This window comes from Cryptotermes secundus, unplaced genomic scaffold (assembly GCF_002891405.2).
Source record: "Cryptotermes secundus unplaced genomic scaffold, Csec_1.0 scaffold343, whole genome shotgun sequence".
Taxonomy (NCBI): Eukaryota; Metazoa; Arthropoda; class Insecta; order Blattodea; family Kalotermitidae; genus Cryptotermes; species Cryptotermes secundus.
This window is the reverse complement of record NW_019729214.1, coordinates 613,434-635,900: the sequence shown is the minus strand read 5'-3', so window position 1 is coordinate 635,900 and position 22,467 is coordinate 613,434. Positions and strand designations below refer to the sequence as shown.

The window sequence follows — 22,467 nt, the reverse complement described above, 5'->3', positions numbered from 1 at the left end:
AACGTAATTGAGTGCATCAAATTGAATACTAATGAACTAGATAATGAAAGACTTATTACCACAGATGAACAACGGGCTTGTGAAGAACAGGAGGACAACTTAGACAATGACTGTGTTGAAGTGCCTGCACAAGAATTAACAGCTGAACTATAAAAAATTACTGGAATGGTTGAAACCTTGTCAGAGCATATTATGGAAGTTGATCGCAATATTGAATGTAGCCTTACAATTCGCTGAACGGTAAAAAATGCAATTCATTGCTACAAAGAAATGTATGAAGAGAAAAGGCCAAAGAAGAAAAATGTGCAGACATCAATAGTGCAATTTTTAGAGAATAAAAAATTAATTTTTTAAAATTAGTTCTAATAAAAACATTTGAATTTATTAATCACATTTTATTTACTGAAAAATGGGGATTTTTTTTTTGAAACCAGTTATCATTTTATGTATGTGTTTAGTTTCTTGATTAGTCCAGTTTCAAACAGTCCAGGTTATTGGCGGAACCAATTACCCGGACTATGCGAGGTATTGCTGTACTATATTTTAATAACTAATTAACTATGGGTTCTGCTACTATGTCAGTATGCAGTTTCTTTTACAGGAGCCACTATAAAGTTTAGAAAATGCAAAATTATAACAGAAGCACTTTCCTTCATCCTCACTTCACAGTATAGGCAATCAAGGCTGTTGTGACCTTACACATTCACATGACTGCACTAATATTCCAGTGCGTACATTTTGCTACAGACTGCATAAATTATGACTGACAAGAAGCTGGAATGTAGAAAACAGTCAGTGGTTCTATGTTTATTTACCATATGTGTAAGGCAAGTATTCTAACACCTTATGAGCAAATTTTTTCCATGACTGTTAAAATGCATTCCTATTTTGGAGAAATGTTTGGCAAAAAGAAAAATGATGTAGGATTTGAGGTTCTCATGGCAGTGGTTATGAAGATTTATGTCTTCTGGGATGTAACACCATGCAGTCTGTTAAAAGTTAACAGATGTTTCCAAACAACATGCCACCTACATCTTCAGAGTTGAAATGCTGCCTGCTTCATGATTTTTTGTTTGGCTTACTCTTCAACCTTGAAGATGAATGTGACATTCCTCCAAAATGTGGGATGACTTTTAGTGGAATATATAGCATTATATCCCAGAAGACAGAACTCATCAAGAACAGCAGATAATTGTAACAATATAATCCAAACAGTTTGGTAGCCAATATATATTGTGTATAAAATTTCTGTGATGCAACTGACCTTTGTAATGCAATAATATTCAGTCCCCAACTAACACAGCTGATGCACTCTTGAAAAATAATGTGTAAGGTGAAATCATGTTAATGGACACAAATTTTCCACAAGACAAGTCAGTGTGCTAATTGGGGACCGGGGGTACACTGCTTATATAACAATGAACTTTCAGAATCCAGAACTGAATTTTGTTCTCAAATGCAATTATGTTTGTTACTTTTAACTAATGCCTAATATGTAAATATCAGATACAGGTTATGTTTTCTGATTAAATAGAGCTTAAAAACTTGTGGGAACCTTGCAACACAAAATTAAAATGTATGTTAGATGGTCTCTGAACCTGCTGTCAGTACAGAGCATAAGTCTGGTTATATTCTGACCATACATTTATGTGAATTGGGCCAGGACCCAAAGCTTCAGAGATCATTCAAACTCACCCTCACATTTTAACTTGGTACTTTCACATTCTTTTGCTACCATGTGTTCACTTTAGCCATGTCATGTAATTTTATATCATTAAAAATGGAACATAATATGTGTTTTCGTACAAGATGAAGTTCTGTACAGTGCTCAATGATTGTATTTTATGGAATTTTGAATTACAGGTATTTACTTTAATACATTAGAAAAAAAAAAGTTACAGAATACCATGTATAAAAAACTTAAGTCTCAATTCAGAAAATTCTAACGATTCCTCTGTGCTAGTTTCTTTTCAGAAAAATATTTATATTTTAAATGCTGGACATTATACATACAATAAACATGACATATGAAAATAGTCAAAATATTGGCACTTGAAGAAAGAACTGAAATTATTTTAAGAAAAAAAGAGAAAAGTAACAGAATACAAAAATGAAACATTTTCTTTGAAAATAAACTGCATGTAATAAGTGACAATTTACTAAAACTGCAAACTTTTTAAATAAACTGTGTTGAAAATCTTGTGTATCATTTGTCTACTGCCCACCAACCACAAGATGGGGTTCAGCATTAAAAGTGCAACACTGTCTTTACAGCTGAAGTGGCTTGCATCCATCTTCAAATACAACGGAAGCAACCACTAATGTCTTGCATGTGTGGTACTTTTCTTATGGTTGCTGTGGGTCTAATGGTACCCATGCAGTACTGCACTCTGGATGAGGGGAATATTCTTGGACCTGCATACACTCAGGATGTGCTTTGGTGACTCTCTGCTGTGGGCACATAAATTACTAGGTGCAACGCTGGTTTTCTTGGATACATAAAGCATTCACCTTCTGATGGTGGTCCAACTTTTACCATTAATATAATACCTTAAACCTGCAAACTGTTGTAATTTCCTCCCACACGAATAATGCACTTAAAAGTAAACTGCTGAATCACATGCAAGTTGATGCTTCTTCTGCTTTGGGACGTTTGGTTGTATCAATGCTGGTTTCCATCACTGGAGATGCCAAACGCTTTACTGACTTCCTCTCGTTCTGGTTCACGAGCTCTGGTCGAAACTGCACAATGACTGCAGTCATGTTGTCACATCCAGTTCCATCGCCGAGCGTATTTGGCGCCAGGCAATGTTCAAAGAGCTGCAAGCAATCACCAGTTTCTTGTGTGTTAAAATACAAAATGAAACTGTATGAATATTCTGGGGCATGCAGTAGCATAGTCAGTTGAGGCACTATGCCACAAGCCAGAAGGTCACAGGTTCAATTCCTGATGAGGTCATTGGATTTCTCAATTGACTTACTCCTTCCAGTCACACTATGGCCCTGGGGTTGACTCACCCTCTAATAGAAATGAGTACCAGGAATCTTCCTGGGGGTACAGGACGTCTGGCGCATAAGGCTGACAGTCTCATTGCCATGTGTCAGCCGAATGTCTAGAAAATGTGGGAATCTCGACAGTTCACAACACTATGGGCCTTCATGGCCCATTATAGGGATAGCCTTACCTTTTTACCTTTTTACTTACACAAATTTCGCATTTTTTAAACACAATTTCATATGATCTTTTTAATACTGATGATGAAAATATCTGTCTAAAAAAATTACAATTCCAAAATGGCTGAAATGAACGGTGTTAATGTTAAGCAGGGCCCAATAACTGTCCTTTTCTTTTTCTCTTCCTACCTATCCCCTTTTCTTCCACTTTTCTTCCCTTCCAACTCCTTTTCCCCACTTCCTCTTACCTCTTCACATATTTTGGACAATTTTGTTTGTCCGTCTTGTATGCGTTGACGTACAAAGTCTACAACCTCTTGACTGGACATGAAATTCCAAATTCCATCACATGCAAGGACCATAAACTGATCTTCTGCAGGATCAATCATGAGTGTCCTGACATCAGGCAATGCCGTTATCATCTGTTCCTGGGCAGACAAACCTTCGGATCGTTTGTATGCATGGTCACCTGTAACAAACAAATATGCATGGGAACGACAGTTCAAGCCACATATGCAATTATGGTTCAGTGAACAGTGTATTTACCAAACAGGATGGTCTAGCACCAACATTTTAGATTTGTATTTTGGAGGCACACAGTTCAAATCCTGGCTGAGACACCAACTATCCTGATTGAGGTTTCTCATGGTCTTCCTCAGCCCTTCCAGGCAAATGCTGGGACAATACCACAATTAGGCCATGGCCACTTCCTTCCAAATCCTTTCCAATTCATCAATCATCCTATCATAGTCTCAATACTGAATGTTATTAAATAACCAATTTAAACAACACTAATAATACAAGAATGCTGTAATAGCCCAGGGAGCCAGGACAGCTCAGAAAATATAGTGACTAGGCCATGGGAAGGACAACTGAGGAATCTGGGTTCAATTCCCAGCATGGACAAGTGTTCTCCCCTTCTCCACAGCATCCAAACTGGCATTGAAGCACACCCAGTTTCCTGTCCAGTGGGTACTGGGGATTGTTTGCCTTTGCCTTGAGGTAAAGTGGATTGGGCATGCCAAGGTTATGAATGTGTGGAGCAATACCTTCACTCCCTCATATGCTTTCATAGTGTGGTGCTTATATATGCACAGCAACAACTACCTTTTTACCATTTAGAGGTTCAGAATATAAGCCATCAAATTACAGGATTAATAGTGAATAAAGAATTGGAAAGGATATGGAAGGAAGTGGTCGTGGCCTGATTTGAGGGCCTATCCAACACTTTCCTCCAGGGACCAAGGATAGCCATGAAGAGCCTCAGTTAGGAAGCTGGAGTGCCACATTCAGTTTCCAGTTTTGTCAATATCCAATGCCATAAGAGTTTACACAGAACTGATAATTTGTTTCTGCACAAACATGTATGTATTATTCTAGCAGCAGATGGGGATATCCAGGGATACAGATCAGCTGCACCCCCCATGGAACCAACAGAGCAGGTTTCATACTTCTATCCCATCACAGAAGGGGAGCTGGGATAGCACAGCCACTATAGTGACTGGCTACAGGCTGGATGACTGAGGAGTCAGAGTTTGAGTCCCAGTAGGAACAAGAATTATCTTCTCCACGTCCTCCAGACCAGCTCTGGGGCCCACCCAGCCTCCCATCCAATGGGTACTAGGAGCTCTTTCACTGGGGGGGCATAAAGTGGCAGGGGCATGATGCTGACCGCTCACCTCAAACTAGTGCTAGGGTCAAGAAAACATGGATCTATACATCCATTCCCCCATACGTCTTCATGGTGTAGTACTTAACTGGTTAAGCACAGGGACTTTACCTTTTATCCCATCATAGAAACTGAGACAGCTTCAGGAACACTGTTTCTTTAACCAAAATGAGACGATAGAAAATGTCCAAAATTACCAACGTTCATATGATGTAACAAGGAAGTAAACTATTCTGTTACTTACCAAGAGCTCTGGACAGATTGAGCCCACCGTTCACTCTGCCGTCTGCAGTCACCTTGCCCCCAGCCTTCACTATCCTTTCCATTTCAGTCTCATCCTCAGGCTTGTGGTCAAGACTCATCTCAATTGCTTGACCTCTGCGGCATACTACACATCTCGAGTCCCCAGCGTTTGCAACATACAACTCCCGATCCCTGAGAAGTGCCACTACTGCAGTACATCCACTGTCTGATCCAGGCTGTAAGGAACAACAGTTCAGAGATGGGCAGGAGGACTTTTGTTATCCATATTTTGCATATTTATGGTTTTATTTCAGTGCCATGAGTGTCAACATCCTATCTGCAGCCACAGCACAATCTGCACTGCATGCCCAATGAGTTGTGTTTACAGTTTCCGTGATGTGCCACACCATTTTGACTGAGGTATCTCATTTCCTACCCCTTCTCCACTGTGCTCCATGTTCCTGCATATAACAAGTCACCAGTACTCAAACATACACATCAGTGCATCTAAAAAAACATCTATATTTTAAAGGGTTATATTTCATAATACTGTGACGTGTTGCGCTATGGATGACGCCCCTCCTTCCCCGCCAGCCACGACGTGCCGAGCGGAGCTGAAGTGAGCCAAGTCCCAGCATGCTGGTCACTATGCAAAGCGGGTAAACAGTGGTTGCTAGAGACGACGGTAATAACAGCGGTACCCATACGTAACAGGCAAACAGGGTGTCACACAACAGTGGTGCCGATTACGTAACTGTTTTCCTGTTGTCCAGCTGAGGGTTTATAAGGGAACTACACAGCCACCGAAGAGAGTTTTCAAGTCAGCAGTGAACAAGTTCTCAAGGCAGCAGCCTACGAGTTGAGTTGGAATCTAGCAACAGTTGAGTTAGTGTGTGATCAGGAGTGACACAGTTGGAATCTAGCAGCAGTCACAGAAAGAAGAACCGGACACATGTGTGATAATCAGTGACAGTTTGTGATAAGTGAGTAATAATTGGGAGTGTGTGATACAGTGACACTTGTATAGCTCTCGTATCGTAATTAATACATGTAGACTACTTAGGACAGAGTGAATTGATTAGTGCATAGGGTTTGTAAACTGGAAACCCGCAACAGTGTTGTAATTAATTGTGGCCGATACTTTTAGGTTGTTAAATAAACCAGTTAACAATCCGAACGGCGTCTTCAGTAACAAAACATGTTACAATACAAATGAGTTGCAATATTATATTTTTAAATGAAAAGAAAACCTCAGTGTTTACAAATAATGTGCAATATACATTAATGTAGACATCTGGATGATAACCAGTTTCTCTCTATACAAAGCTGATTCAAAATTTGTTAATAGAGTTTTAAGGGAAAGAACTGCAATGAATTGGTAACATGAAATAAATGGATAGAACAAGGATACAAAGAAGGATGTTAGAATTACAAATTCAAGGAATGAGGACTATGGCATGATACAGAACAAGAAGGTTCAGCTATGCACTGAAGACATTAGGAAGAAAGGAAAATTGGCAAGAAATCAAAGATGGAATGTTGTGGGATGACAGAAGAGATCTGAAACATTTTGTCAATCAAACCATATAAAATGGAAGGGAAACCAGAGGAAAGAGAAGAAGCCTCGAATGTATGTGTGAATGGCACAACAACTGAAGTGATTATTTCCGGTACAGCAGAAGTTTTGATGTAAGAATCAATGTTGAATAACATTACATCTGAGCATGCTGTTACACTGATGTATCACTCACTCATTTCCCTTCGTGTTTAACACAACTTAAAACTGTTCACAATCTCTCTTTAATTTAAAATGACATTAAAGTCACCTCAAGTGCTACAAAAATATTCTGTTTGTCCTTGCATAACACAGATAGTGTCCCATCTGCACAACTTTTCCTCCCACACGAGTAAGTTTATCAGTTTTAATTGTTTCTTGCATCCTGTTGTGTATTTAATCAATATTAGAGTTAATTTTACCATCTACACAACACGTTTTTATTATTATTATTATTATCACACTACATGTTTCGACCTCAAGAGGTCATCCTCAAGTGTACGAACACAGTTGTATAATCGCATGCAATCACCATCGTTTTTTCCACTCATTTGACTCTGTATCCTATCCAGGTCCACGCTCAATAATATATTAGGTTCCTCCTACAATAATACAAGTTAAAATACCATTACAAATGTTAAAAGTTAAGATGTAAAATTTAAAATTTCGTGAATTGAAGTTTCATTCAGGTCACTGGTATACTTTCACTTTCACTCGCTTTTCAGTCTCTTCCTACTTACGCTCATCACTGCGTACAGTTCACTTTAACTAGTTCAACTATTATCATTGGTTAAAAGTTCATGCATTAAAGTTCAACTTTATTATATTGGTGTACTTTCACTTTCTGGAGGTCTCGCTCTTCTTCTGTGTCCTCTGATGCTGTTGGATCTGTTTACGATCCTTGTCGTTATCGGTCGTGATGGCTACTCAATTCAATTCACGAAATTTTAAATTTTAAATCTTAACTTTTAACATTTGTAATGGTATTTTAACTTGTATTATTGTAGGAGGAACCTAATATATTATTGAGCGTGGACCTGGATAGGATACAGAGTCAAATGAGTGGAAAAAACGATGGTGATTGCGTGTGATTATACAACTGTGTTCGTACACCTGAGGATGACCTCTTGAGGTCGAAACATGTAGTGTGATAATAATAATAATAAGAACGTGCTGTGTAGACGGTAAAATTAACTCTAATACTGAAGTGTATCGGTGTTAATGTGGTAAAACCTCCAACAGTCCATCTGGGCTTCGTCGTGTGGGAAATGCACTTGATCCCTGATACAGCCCCAAAGGAAAACTGCTGTGCAGTAAAGTAAGATGACTAAGAGGAACAGCCTGCAGGAAATCTGCCACTTTCCATGACATTCTCAGCACCCCATACAGTTGAAACGAGCAGTAACCTCACAAATGAAAAACACCCATTACCTGCCAGTACGGTACAATACAATGCAGTGAGTGTAGTGGTATACTGTTAATGCTCTGGGCTTGTATCTGAGAGATGCTCGTTTCAAAACTTTGTCAGGACAATGGTCACTCTGACTGAAGATTTCTGTGGTTTTCCTCAGTTCTTCAAGGCAAGTGAAGGAATAGTACCTCAATCAGGCAAAAAATGCTTCCTTCCAACCCCTTTCCAACCGACTGTTCATTAATCACCCCGCTGTTATGTAAAACACAGTTTAGATACTGACATTGTAAAATAATCTACAAACCACGACACATTTTGTAACACATTCACAAAGCGGCCATCTCATGACTCAATGTACACAGGTTCAAACCTGGCGGAGGTCATGGAATTTTTAAGGGCGGAAAAATTCAGGGAATAAGTCCTCCGGGAGGGACTTTAAGCCGTGTGTCCCGTGTTGTAGATTTACGGCACGTAAAAGATTCTCATGTCACTGGGAGACCTCTGAGCAAAATTAGGCAAAGTTTCCCACCCAAGTAGTTTCCAATTCCTCCGGCAGATGGGGAAGTATCGGGGACCACTGCCAGAGAGGGCCGACCTCGCTGGCAGAATGGGGCTGATAGCGAGCACCAGTACTGGAAGGGCATGGCGACTAGTAGAATAATTATAGGGGGATGCACAATAGATCAACAACTGGTCGCAGTGCATGGGAAACCCACCCCCTCCTAAATAATAATAATAATAATAACACATTCACAAGTCTATTCATTTTGGAAATGTGGCTGTTTAAAAGAGCAACCTACTCTTGTTACAAAGAGACATCCAATCAATTCTTCTCATGGACATAAACTCGGGTATGAACTCTCCTTTCTCTTTCTCTCTTCTGAGTTCCTCTTACTAAAGGCAGGTAACTTGTGAATAACACTGAATGGCTGGTCACAAGATGAGCACTGAACACATTAGCATTATAATATAGAACATTTATGCATGTGATGAAAAAAATCAATCCTTGATAAAAATAAATTAACCTCCTTCCAAAAAAAACTTACCTCTTCTATCATCTTCATGGCAAAATCATCTTCATCTTCATCTTCATCATCATCCAACATGCTATCATCCTCATCATCATCCACATCTTCATTTTCATTATCTCTATCTTCCACACCCCCTTCTTCCTCTTCATAGTCATCATCGTCATCATCATCTTCCTCTTCGTCATCATCAGCATCCTCATCACTACTATAAGATGATTCAACACAATAATCAAATTGCTGATTATATGTACCAAACAAAGCATCCATCATATATGACTGTCCTCCTATATGGGTAAAAAAAGTGATGTAATGGTGGGATGAAAAATTTGAAATTACACAATTTGTTGGTTACCATAGAAACAAACTGCTGAGCATTAACACATTGCACGCAGTAAGCTGTGAATGAGTGAGCAACCTTCTTTTTTCAGTGTATTGTGTCTATTGTGAGTGCCGATATTTTGCTGTGAATATGTTAAATGTAGTATATAAAAGAGATGGTATATTATTCAATATTTGTACATGTTATTCATGGGAGCTGGCATTAAATGGAGACTTCAATGCATCATTCGTTAACATGTAGGACTGGAAAGTATGCAGTGGAAATTAAATAGTATAAAAGCATATATAACAAATGACAAGATTTCCTGCTGAATTCTCAATAGGTGTTACATTCGTTCATTCTAAAAAGCAAGCAGAAGTACCGTCTTCACCGAGGATATAGCTGCTTTCCATATCAGTATCACAATATACAGTGGCTAACTGACAGAAAGAATAAAGCTCAAATTAAGAAATTCTATTTTTAATGTTTGCATCCTTCTGCGTGAGTATAACTAACAATACAAATTCCACTGTCAACACAACTATAATTTATTAACTTATGTTCCACTACATGTTTTGACCCTTATAGGGTCATCCTCAGCTGTTATGATTTACACATTTCTCATTACTGAATTGTAAAGCATGTCTACATATTTACATACATAGGCTCAAAATGACTAGACAACGCAGCAAAGCATACCACATAAACTAGACAACACCACAACAGTAACAATCGACAGCCTGGTAATAAGAAAGATGATAAATTGTGCTCAAGAAACAGTACAGAAACAAATCTGGCCAATAATAGAAGCATAATACAAAAAGATACGTGGTCTACTACAACAGCAGACACTAAGCTGAATACAGCATACGACACTTTCAAATTAATTTCTAATTGTTTAATTCTTAACTTCTAGTTCATATATATATATATCTTGTATTTAAATCAATATCTAGCAGTTAGAATATAAATGTACATAGAAAGCAATCATTTTAAGCCTATGTATGTAAATATGTATACATGCTTTATAGTTCAATAATGAAAATGTGTAAATCACGACACCTAAGGATGACCCTATAAGGGTCAAAACATGTAGTGGGACATAAGTTAATAAATTATAGTTGTGTTGATGGTGCAATCTGTATTATTAGTAAGAAACTATAGTTTACTCATATAATTAAAAGAAGTTTCAGAATGATGATTCAAACTGCAACCAACAACTCTACCACAATTGCACATCGCTTTAGCTACCACACATACCAGCAGGGGCAAAGCTAAAGGTAAAGTTGTCCCTCTGCTTAACTAAGTAAGGACTACACCAAAGAGGCATATGGGAGAGTGGATATATAGATCCACATTTTCTTGACCTTGGTACTAACTGGAGGTGAGTGGTCAGCTTCACGTCCCGGCTGCTTCACCCCCAGGGAAAAGACTCCTGGTACCCATTGGATAGGAGGTTGGGTGAACCCCAGAGACAGTCTGTACGATGTGGAGAAGAGAAAATTCTTGACCCTACCAGGACTCAAACTCCAACCCAGTCACTATACCGACTATGCTGGGTACAAAGTAAATTTCATAGTATCTCCGGATGCCATCTGTTCATTTTCAGTAGTAAACAGGAAAGTTAAAAGACACATTTTTCTATAAAGTCTAACAGAAGTAATCAAAACCTGTGTGCTGGACTGTGGGGGGGGGACATAGATGATATTCACAGATTAAACAAGATTATGTCAGTTGAAACTGCAGTGGATAAATACATTTAAGAAATGCAAGAACTGAAAGTGACTTTGCAGCAAACTAAGACAGGCAGAACATGCACTCAGCATATCATGTAATTATGTAGCATAGAATCGGTAAGTTAGGAAACATATGCACTGTGTAGCAATTCGGGCATGTCTGCTCCACTGTGCTTAATTCTTCTGAAAATTCAAAGACACATGGAAAACATGTACTGCATATAAAATGTGATTTGACTCTGTAGACTCTGGTGGAAGTTTACCATCGTTCTGTACACACATACTACTACCACCTTCATGGTTGAGGTTAAGTCAAGCAAGTCCTCTTCTTGCTTGTTACATGCAGGGCTTACTCTTCAGCCCTGAAGACAGAGGCAGCAAGTTCCCCTGAAGTGTCAGTAAACTTTTATAAAACTATCTGGCACCATATCCCTGAAAACAGCTCTCTTCTTCATCCATGCTGTGAATACCTCAAACCTTACAAAAAGTGTGTTCCAGTTTTCTCTACAACTTTGTCTGAACTTACCTGTTATCAACCCCTTGAAATGACACGTCTCCCTCATCGTCTGAATCACTGTCACTCTGATCCTGATCCCTAAGTAGCGTGCGATAAAGTTCCGTTGCAGAATGGCGACGAGGTGAGACATGCTTCTTGCTTTCTTTAGTGACTTTGGTTGGAGATTTCCCTTTGCTCTCACTTTTAACCACTTCCCCATTCTCATGTGGTGCAGAGGAGCTAGTAACCCCATCACAATCTTTTGCGGTCTGTCCCAAATCTTTCTCATCCACATCGCCAATTTCTCCATTCACTTCCTGCATAACACCACTAGCATCATTCACTTTAACAGAAGTGTTTCCTTCCCCAGAATGATCTGATGTTTTTTCTGGGCTCTGTACCTTCACCTCTTCTGAACTATCTGGCACTGCTGCTTTGTGTTTAGCTGTTTCTATTTCCTCACATGATTCTGACATTGACTTTGTTTCCCCATTATTTGCACTGGAATCAGACACCTGATCAGCCTCACAGTTCCCTGAATGTTGCCTGGATGTACTTGAGGAGTTGCTACTTTGTCCTCGACTGCTTGAGCTGCTGACTTCCGTGTCCCTTTCATTGTTATCTTCAGAATCTGGACCAGATTCAGTGTTCCCACTCCTGGATTCTGGTTGTGTGCTTGTGCTACTTTTTGAACAAGATCCAGATCCCGAGGTTGATGCCCCTGATGAGCATGAACGACGCCCACGAAGGAATGGGGACACAGGTGGTTTCCCAGCATCTTGTTTTATTTTCTTTATGTTTGGGTTAAGGAAGTCATTCTGGTACTTGGCCATCACTTGCTCAAGTGGCATCTGTGCTTCTTCATAGAGGTTCTTAACATTCTCTTCCTCTTCATCTGTAAAATGGCAAAAAGAAAGAAAATACTTTGATACAACTGTCCTTCTATTAACGTGTCACCTAATATTCTGAACTTTATCATGTGCCACTGCTGATCCTGACAAGGTGACAGACAGGTGGCAGTGTTTAAATACATTAACTCATATTATATTTAAGCATCCTGTTGCACTATACACTTCTGTATGTAATAATACAAATGCCGTTGTGAATGCAACAATTTATTTAGTTGTAGTTCTTTGTCTTTTCTTCCTCTACACTACATGTTTCGGCCATAACTGGCCATCATCAGGCGTATTTTTCACTACGTAGCTGTCACACTGCACACAATCCAAAAGCTAAATCACCAGCCTGTCAGTTTTGTTTAAAATCTCGCCAACATACGCTCGTCAATTTGATTTTAGAATTCCAGTTTAAAATTTTTTTTTTTTTTAATTTAAAATTCAAAATTTAAAGTTTTAAATGACAGAGCTACCTGCTCTGTGTCTACATGTGCTGCAGCGGCTATTTCTTGTTTCCAGCACTGTTCATATATTATCTGTAATACACAAATATTCGTATTACTATCCTATGTTCCTACGTTATTCTTATATGTTTCATACTGTTGTGTGTACTTACTCTGTGCAGGCTCTCTGTGTGTGTGTCGCTGCTCATCTTTAATACTTTTGCCATCTGGTGTGTTGTGTGCTGTGCTTTTATGTTGTTGAGTGTAGGAGAGGAAGGGGTAGTGGGGAGGGGGAATACTGTTAGTCTGTATAGATCTCGCATATTGTTTGAAATATGGGATTGTGTGTTTCTATGTGTGTGTCATTCATGTGTAGGCCCCTCTTACTTACTTTGTATATATGGTATTTCTCTAGTGTATTCAAATGTCTACCCTTCTTTCCCTTTGTTACAACTTCCATTATGTCTGTTATTGTTCCGTATGAATGTCCCGTATTTAGTATGTGATTTGAGTATCCGGAATTGCTATTATTATTTCTAATATCATGTATATATTCCTTATATCTGGTGTTAAATGTTCGGCCCGTTTGTCCAATGTACTTCAATGGGCAATCCGCACATTTCATTTGGTATGTGCCATTTTTATTGTATTTATCCAATTGTGGTTTATGTTTGAGTATATTTTCAATTGTGTTCTGTGTGCAAAATGCTACTTTTATCTGTATGTATTTGAAAAGTTTCATGATTTTCCTTACTTCTTTTGTACTATATGTAAATATGGCCCACTTTGTTTTTTGGTGTTGTTCGTCGTCATGTGTTTGATTTCTGTTTTCATCTTGTCTGATTTGATTTGTTAATTATGATTGTGTCGTATCCGTTGTTATATAGTATGTTTTTAATGGTGTTCTCTATCTAACAGATCAAATCAGACAAGATGAAAACAGAAATCAAACACACATGATGACGAACTAAATAAATTGTTGCATTCACGATGGCATTTGTATTATTACATATAGAACATATAACTCAAATGCAGAGATACCTAATGAAGTTCAGCTCGTTGAAACTTGAATGACCCAGAACTTATAGCAATTGTCAATTCCAGTTCAGTTCTGAATGCTGTAAGTTCAAAATCACATTTTCATATAAAAATGGCCAGCCCAGCATATAAAATTCCAGTATGGAGTGGTAGGGGGACATACATTAAGTGGCAATCACTTAGATTCTAAAGAAACTGATTCATTTCAATAAAATAAAAATTCTCACAAGTGACCCAAGTAACTTTAAAATTTCTCACCAAGTTGTTTGTGACAACAGTGCTGCCAGTCTTGGTAACCTATTTGTAGGAGAAGAACCAAACTCCTAATCATAAAGGATCTCATGGACTTCCTGGAGGCAAATTCTAAGGTTATACTTTGGTTCTTGTTTTTAGAAATAAACTTCCAGTAATTACATGATGATAACCTTTTAACGTTACTTGAGTCAGTTGCTAATACGTATGTACCTACTCACATTCTGAAAGAAAACATAAACTCTGCTTTACTGAACAGTAATAGTACAAGGGTCTGACATATTCCACAGCATTAATTAACATACCACCTGAGTACTGAAGTGTACTTTGTCCATCAACACTGATTTCTGGGAAACTGGGTTTGATGTTATAAAATCAACTGCAGGTTAAAATGTAACACAGAACAAAACACACTCTGATATCTCACACTTGCAAGTGAGGTAAACCTACGGAAGTGTGTGTGGAGACCATGCAACACAGTAATGAGAACCAGAAAGCATATTATCTGCCCAAAATGTGCAGATGGATGATGAGCACTGTAAATAACAGAATCTCAAGATAGTGTCTTAAAGATATTGCATTTTTCATCAATTATGAAATATTATAACCATGCATTAACATTTCATCTACAAATGCCTTCGCTAAACAGTAAAAGAAATCAAACTTGTACCTGTTTGATGAATATAATGCCATAGTTTGGCTCTGATTGGCCCAGCAGCACGCTGGTACACTACTAAAGCGAGCAATACAAAACAGAAATGTTTTCTCTTCTATACTCAATACGAACTCCTAACATTTTCCATCCGATCATCTGCATGCTATGTGTGGCTTATGCACCACAATGTCTTAGAGCTTTGTAAGAACCAGGCCAGAGAACCACTTGTAAAAACTGTGCCTTTGTACACGCGTTGCTCCAAAAATAAAGAGAGACTATAGTTCTTATAGAATGATTTGACACCGTCGAGTGTGACTCAGAAGTATATTTATATGATGCCTTTACATGTTGGTCAGCAAACGATCATCCTCAGAAGGTACAACAACATGTTGAGGAAACCACTACACTGGTCAAAGTTTTATATGAAGATCTTAATGAAGAAAAAATGGTTGCTGAGCTAAAAATTCAACAGTTTGTCTTACTGAAAATGTTTATATAAAACTTCATTTCAATTTGATGTACTATGGATAATGTAATGGTAGTTTCCTCAACAGGTTGTTGTGACTTCTGATGATGGTCGTCTGCTGACCGAAACATGTAAAGACATCATATAAATGTATATTTGAGTCGCACTGGACAGTGTCAAATCAGTCTATAATATCTAACTAGTCTGACGGACCAAAATGATTAAAGTTAATTGTTCTGTTAGTAATGTCACATTGCACCTGGAGAATTATACCAGTAGGGATGTAAGTTCTGGTAGGATCACCCTAGATAGATAGATTGATGGGTACAGCCCAGACAAAGATTCTGGTCCTTTAGACTGGGGGTTCAGTGTACAGCTATCAACCTCACCTCAGAAAAAAACAGAGGTTAAGAAACCTAATACCATTATTAGGAAATTTATGGAAATAAATAAATATGGAAATATTACTGGATGACCCAAGGAACTTGAAAATTTACTGCCATGATATCACACATGCAGATTATTTGCTATACATTTCTTTACCTACAGTGTACTGTTATACAGTGATCTGCTTGTCATACTGCAATTATGAATCACTTTCAAATACAAACAGCATTTACAATATTCTTATTTTGTAATTCTGTTACCTGATCCTGAATTCTGTCCACCATCTTTATTACTTGCTATTTGTTTGAGTAGAGACAACACTTCTGGGGTAGTGAGGGTAGTATCAAACCCCAAAAAGGCATCTTTCAGGGCTTGTGCGTAATCACCCTGCTTGTATGCTTCACAATTCTTCAGGTACTGGGGCAAATGCTGGGCAGCATATGTGGCAACCTCATGGCCACCATGGCCATCATACACAGCAAAAAATGAAGTGCCTGCATCATACTCCAATGTGCAATTGTGAGCATCCTGAAAACACACAAAAAGAAAAGCAACTGTACTAATGCTTTAGCATAAACACATCTTTAAAGCACGACAGGGAAACGTCTTCTTGCCAGTCCTGTTCAATGACATTATGGATACAACTGCTAATGGAGGTATGGGAAACCAAAAGACCAGATATGAAAACATCAACATTCACAGATGTCTTCATATGGTGGGAAATAAGACAATAAGGACAATGAGGAGAAATTAATCACTGATAATTTCATAACAAAGGCACATGGATTGGAAATGAACACAGGCAAAAGTATCAGGATTTCAGGGGAAACAGAACACAGACATCAGAATAAAACATAAAGACACAGGGGTTAAATATGAAGATAAATTTATTTCCTTGGAACTGAAATATATTCTTGCAGGAAAACTGATGGACAGATAAACAGAAGAATAGAGAATGATTCAGGATCTTAGACAATCATAAAGGGAATAATATGGAACACAAAAATCCTCAAATAATGCAAAACAACAATCTATGAAGTACTTTTTAAACTGATATATACAATGCCCAGAAACATTGGTCCTTACTAAGAGAAATAACAGCAAAATCCAAGAATACTGCATTTCTTTTTTAGAAGTACTGAGGGAAACACAAGGGATTAAACAGTTTACTGATGAAGCCGGAATTCAGAATGTGTTAAAATGGAAGAGAAATGACTACAATATTTGCAAATGTAAATGAAATGAACACAATACTGAAAAGAGCATTAGAATTAAAATTTAAAAGAAAAACACAAAGGGGGACAAAGTTGCTCGTGTCCGTGACATTCTTTAAATCATACCTGTCCCCTGGGTAGTGCAAAAAGAGCAACAAACCTGGCAAAGCTTCCCAAAAGAAAAGTGCAAACTTCTTCAAGATGCAACAAAGCAGGAATTTGAGTGTTCTCTATTGGGAAGCAAGAAGCAAAATGGGTTAAATGATCCCAAATGCAGCCATTGGAAACCAACCAACGAAAGAGACCAGTGGGTCAACACATAACAGATGGTATAGAGAGGTACTGGAAAATACGTATAAGAGAAGGGCGATCTGACAAGGAACTGAAAAGGAATGATTGTGGAAAGAAAGAACAGACTGAAGAATCTTCATCCATTGAATCATGTAAGACAGAACTAAAACAATGCATTCATCAGGGAACAATGGTTAACGCAATAGTTCTACAACATTGCACGAGGAAACTTAAAATACCAATTTAGCAAACTACTTAACCACAGTCTTATTAATTTAAACTTCGTTCCTTCTGGTAGTAATTTGGCAACGATGACTGAAGTATTTAAAGGCCGTTCATTATAAATTCTGATGTCAACACCGTATTTCGGCTGGTGCACACTCTAAAACAATATCGTTCGGTATTCTAAAAAAGCAAAATCATTCAGGAAATCAGACACTACAATTAAGTCACAGTCTCATTACAAAGAATCCCATTTCATGTATGATTTATATACTTAAGCACTCCATCACAACCAGAACAAAAGACTTAATTTAAAAAAACAAGCACGTTTGAATTACAACCACAAGCTACTTAAGAGCCTACCTCTTGAGTAACTCGCCATCCTTGCATGGAACTCGCACCGCAAATTACACGTTTTCCCACCTCATCAGTCGACACCTTCTCCGTTATTGGTTCTGAAAGGTATGCGCCCATCTTGTATAAAAGAAGTATTAAAACTAAAGCGAAAAAAACCTAATGAAAATTGTATTCAACTACATTAACCTATCCCAATCAACACCGCTTAGTTTCCGCCATGCCTATGTTACGCGTACACGAATTTGTCGCCATCTATGGCGCCATAAAATTCTGCGGGAGCACTACAGTCATTTATTTTAGCGCCAAAATTGCATGGGGCTAGCGCACGTCCAATCAAAGAAATTTACTATTTGCCTATTTTATTAATTCTATATCTGATATTATGCATGAAACAGGATTAAAGGGGGGAAGTCATTACACTACATCCTCTGCTTCTCCGTCTTACTATAATTCAATTCAATTCAATTCATGTTTATTTACGTGCAAACTTAACAGCACAGAGGCCAATTACAAAGCTAGCACGAATAGAGAAATACAAATAATTAAAAAATAAAATACAAAAATGATAGNTTCAGTATAAGATATGTTTCATCAACAGAGTTTTTGGTCCAAAGACGTCAACGTTTCTACAGACAACATTAGCAGCAGAAGCGCATCTAGCAGAGGGGCAATTTTTACTAACAGAACAGACAGTGAACATAGGAAAGTCTCGGATATATCGAACAGGGACCCTAAGGCCAACAATTTCCAAAGCAGAAGGGCAAAGTACAGAACCACGATAAAATTGAATAAGGAAGAGCGCATCAAGGTGATACCTCCTCTTTTGCAAGGTGTGCAATTTAAATTGTTCTAAAGCAAAATCGTAACAGTAATCTACTTGAGGAAAAAAACGTTTAAAACAGAGAGCCGTAAATTTCTGCTGAATGCGTTCTAGTTTGTTTGCATCAGTTGACGTAATGGAATTCCAAACTACTGAAGCGTATTCAACCTTGGATCTAACTCCTGAAGCGTATTCAACCTTGGATCTAACTAAAGTAAAGTATAATATGAACATGCATCCAAGGGTTGAATAGTTAAAGGAGATACTGCGAATTATACCTAGCATCTTAATACGATGTGAAAATATAGAATTAACATGATCATGAAAATGAAGTTTAGAATCAAGGTATACGCCCAGGTCTTTCACTGAATATGTTCGAGTTATAGTGAAATGAAGAAATTTGTATTCGTATATCAAATAGTTAGTTTTCCTGGAGAACGTTATAATTTTGGTTTTGTTAACGTTGTGTTTCGTATAGTTCGCTGCACACCAGCTACGTATACAGTCAACGTCAGATTGCAGAAGATTACAATCTTCAGGAGAGCTAATAGCACGGTAAATTTTAATGTCATCTGCAAAGAGTAGGTACCTGGAGTGCTTAATTGAATCACACAAGTCGTTTATGTAGACATTGAAAAGCAGAGGCCCAATAACAGATCATTGTGGAACACCGGACAATACTTCAAAGGGCGATGAAATAGTTTCACCAATACGGACCCGCGACTGTCTGTTGGTTAGGTAACTGCATATCCAGTTTACATAACCACCAGAAAATCCAAGGGCACTCAGTTTGTGAAGAAGCAAGGAGTGAGGAACGAGGTCGAAAGCAGAAGTTAGGTCAAAGTAAATGCATCCACTTGACGTTGAGAGCCAACTAGGGGAGTAATAAAATCAAGATACGTTATTAGATGGGTGGTGGTGGATTTACATTTTGTGAAACCATGCTGGCAGGGATTTAATTTCAACTTGAGGTCGTGTGAAACATGGTCATGGATAACATATTCAAACAATTTCGAAAAATTGTTAAGAATCGAAATAGGTCTGTGGTTGTTGACTGAGGCACTATTGCCTCTCTTAAAGAGAGGAACAACTGCCGCTTACTTCCATAATGCAGGAAAACACTGCTGAGAGAGACTAAGATTGAAAATATGCTTCAAGACAGGTGCGAGTATATCAGAACACCCCTTAATGACAAATGCAGGGTTGTTATCAAGACCGACAGGTTTGGATGGTTTCAGACGTTCAATGGCTTTAAAAATGTCTGAATCAGAAATAGGTGATAAAGATAGAGATCCAAATGATGATGAAAGGGAGGGGAAGACCCCTGGAGAGGAACTATTATATATTGACTGAAAGTGATCAGCAAATGCGTTGGCAACTTCATAGGGTCTACCAAATGAGTACCATCAACTCTAAGCTGAATAGATAATAATAATAATAATAATAATAATAATAATAATAATAATTCAATTCGTGTTTATTTGCGTGCAAATTTAACAGCACAGAGGCCAATAACACGTTGGCACGAGTACATAGAAATACAGATATAACTAAAAGACAAATACAAATAAGACAGTCTATATAATGGCATTAAATTAATAATAATAATAACAATAATCTACTTCGACGTAAGATTTTACTGTTTCATTATTTACTGTAATCACATAAACAATAATACAAATTTAAAATAAAACAAATATGATCACTAGAAACATATAATAATATGCAGTTTTAATAAGTTTTTTGATCCGTTGCTTAATTCGTTAAGATAAAGCTATCCCTGTAACAGGCCGTGGAGGGCCATAGGGATTTGAAGCGTCGAAGCTTCCATATTTTCTAGACAATCGGCTCACAGATGGCGATGAGGTTGTCAGCCTTACGCGCCGGCCGCCCTTTACCACCAGGAACATTCCTGGTACTCATTTCTGTTAACAGACTAGTCGATCCTAGAGCCACAGTGCCGCTGGAAGGATTAGGCAAATTTAAAAATCCAGTGACTTCATCGGGAATCTAACCAGCGACCTTCCGACTTGTAGTATAGTGCTTCAACCAACTACGCTACCGCGTTCCCCCACTTAATCTGATACGGATCTATAAATAATGTACTCCTAAAAATAATTCGAGCAGATGCATGATGCTACTCATGAATATTCATTTCCTGTTTGTTTTACGTTCTCATGTATCTAGTAAAAGGTAAAGCTATCCCCGTAACAGGCCGTGAAGACCCATAGGGTTGTGAGACGTCGAGGCTCCCACATTATCTAGACAATCGTCTCACAGATGGCGATGCGGTTAAGTACGAGTAAAGCTATCTCTGTAACAGGCCGTGAAGGCCCATGGGGTTGTGAGGCGTCGAAGCCCCCATATTTTCTAGATAACTGGATCACTGATGGAGGTGAGGTTGTCAGCCTTACACTCCAGTCGGCAGCCATTTACCCCCAGGAAGATTCTTGGTACTCAGTTCTGTTAGAGGCTGAGTCGACCCCAGGGCCATAGTGCAGCTGGAAGGATTAAGTCAATTGAGAAGAAAATCCACCTCCTAGGGACTCGAATCCGCGAATTTCCGGCTAGTAGTATGATGACTCAACCAACTACACTACCTCGTGCTCCTGTCGTGTACTATACATAAGAAAGTATTCTAATGGTAAGAAATCTATCTTTCAACCCCCTGCATACGAAAAAATGACATTCACATTGCTGTCTCATTGCATGTACGTATGTACTGTTAGAAATGTTTCATTCATATTCGGAATTTAAGAATTCATTCGACATAAATCGAGCGACCGCCGCTTGTCGGCGAAGTTAGTGCCATATTTAGCAGATAGAGTGTGTCGCGTGGTCAGCGCAACGAATCCCCACGGCCTTTAATTTCGGTTTTCTAGACCGGAGCCGCTACTTCCTTGAAATAGCTCCTCAATTATCCTTACGAGGCTGAGCGAACACGGTTCCAGAACCACTACTTCTCAAAAGATTTGGTAGCGCCGGGAATCGAACCCGGACCTCTGGATCTGTAGCCAGGAACCCTGACCAGCAGACCACAGAGGCGATCAACAAGACTATATATACCAAATCAACAAAAGTGCGCGGGAGACTGAGACTCGTGCGCGGGTGTGCGGCAGCGAGCGGGCGCAGCTTAGAGGGATCATTGCTGGCCACTCATCTGCATCTAGTGCTGAGGTCAAGAATGGTGGAGCTATACCTCCACTCCCCCATATGTCTTTATGAAATAGTGCTCAATTGATTAAGCATAGGGACAACTTTAACTTCTGAGATGGTATCTTCAGGAAAATAGCAGTACATGCACTGGGATGCCAAACGGCCTGTCGAGCGACAGTCGATCTCGTTTCGAAGGTAACGTTGTCAAAGCTTGTCGTATTTATTTCGGGACGACAAAACGCTGAGATCCGCCAGGCGTGAAATGTGGCAGCACTGATTCCTTTATGTCTTGTATATCAGTTGTATGTATAACGGAGAGGCGAGATTTAACAGCTGTACTGTGCCTGAAACTTTTCTGGGGTTGCGCCTTCATGAGAGTGACGCAGGTTGTTACGTCACCATTAGATAGTTACTACAAACTGTTTTCAATATGCTATGGCATACTGGCTCAACGCAAGAACTGTGGAGCCAGAGAAACAGCCGTTGCTAGCGAAAGGATCTGAAACAGCATTTGTTTCTAGGCAACGGCCAAGCAACAGACAACGGAACAACGTCCGTTGCTAGGCAGAAGATTCTTAGTAAGCAAGAACAGACGGCCGCTTCTGGGGAACAGCTCGGTAAACACGTTCCCGCTGC

General features: G+C 38.8%; 1 protein-coding gene across 1 annotated transcript; it reads right to left on the bottom strand.

Moving 5' to 3' along the window:
- Positions 1-382: 382 nt before the first annotated feature.
- Positions 383-18,097, bottom strand: LOC111865425 (probable protein phosphatase CG10417). The gene is made up of 7 exons (XM_023853452.2): positions 17,862-18,097; positions 16,032-16,299; positions 11,665-12,529; positions 9,099-9,288; positions 5,088-5,322; positions 3,423-3,643; positions 383-2,820 (listed from the first exon to the last, which is right to left on the bottom strand). The coding sequence occupies exons 1-7, from the start codon at positions 17,970-17,972 to the stop codon at positions 2,617-2,619; spliced, it is 2,094 nt and encodes a 697-aa protein (XP_023709220.1). The 5' UTR covers positions 17,973-18,097; the 3' UTR covers positions 383-2,616.
- Positions 18,098-22,467: the final 4,370 nt, after the last annotated feature.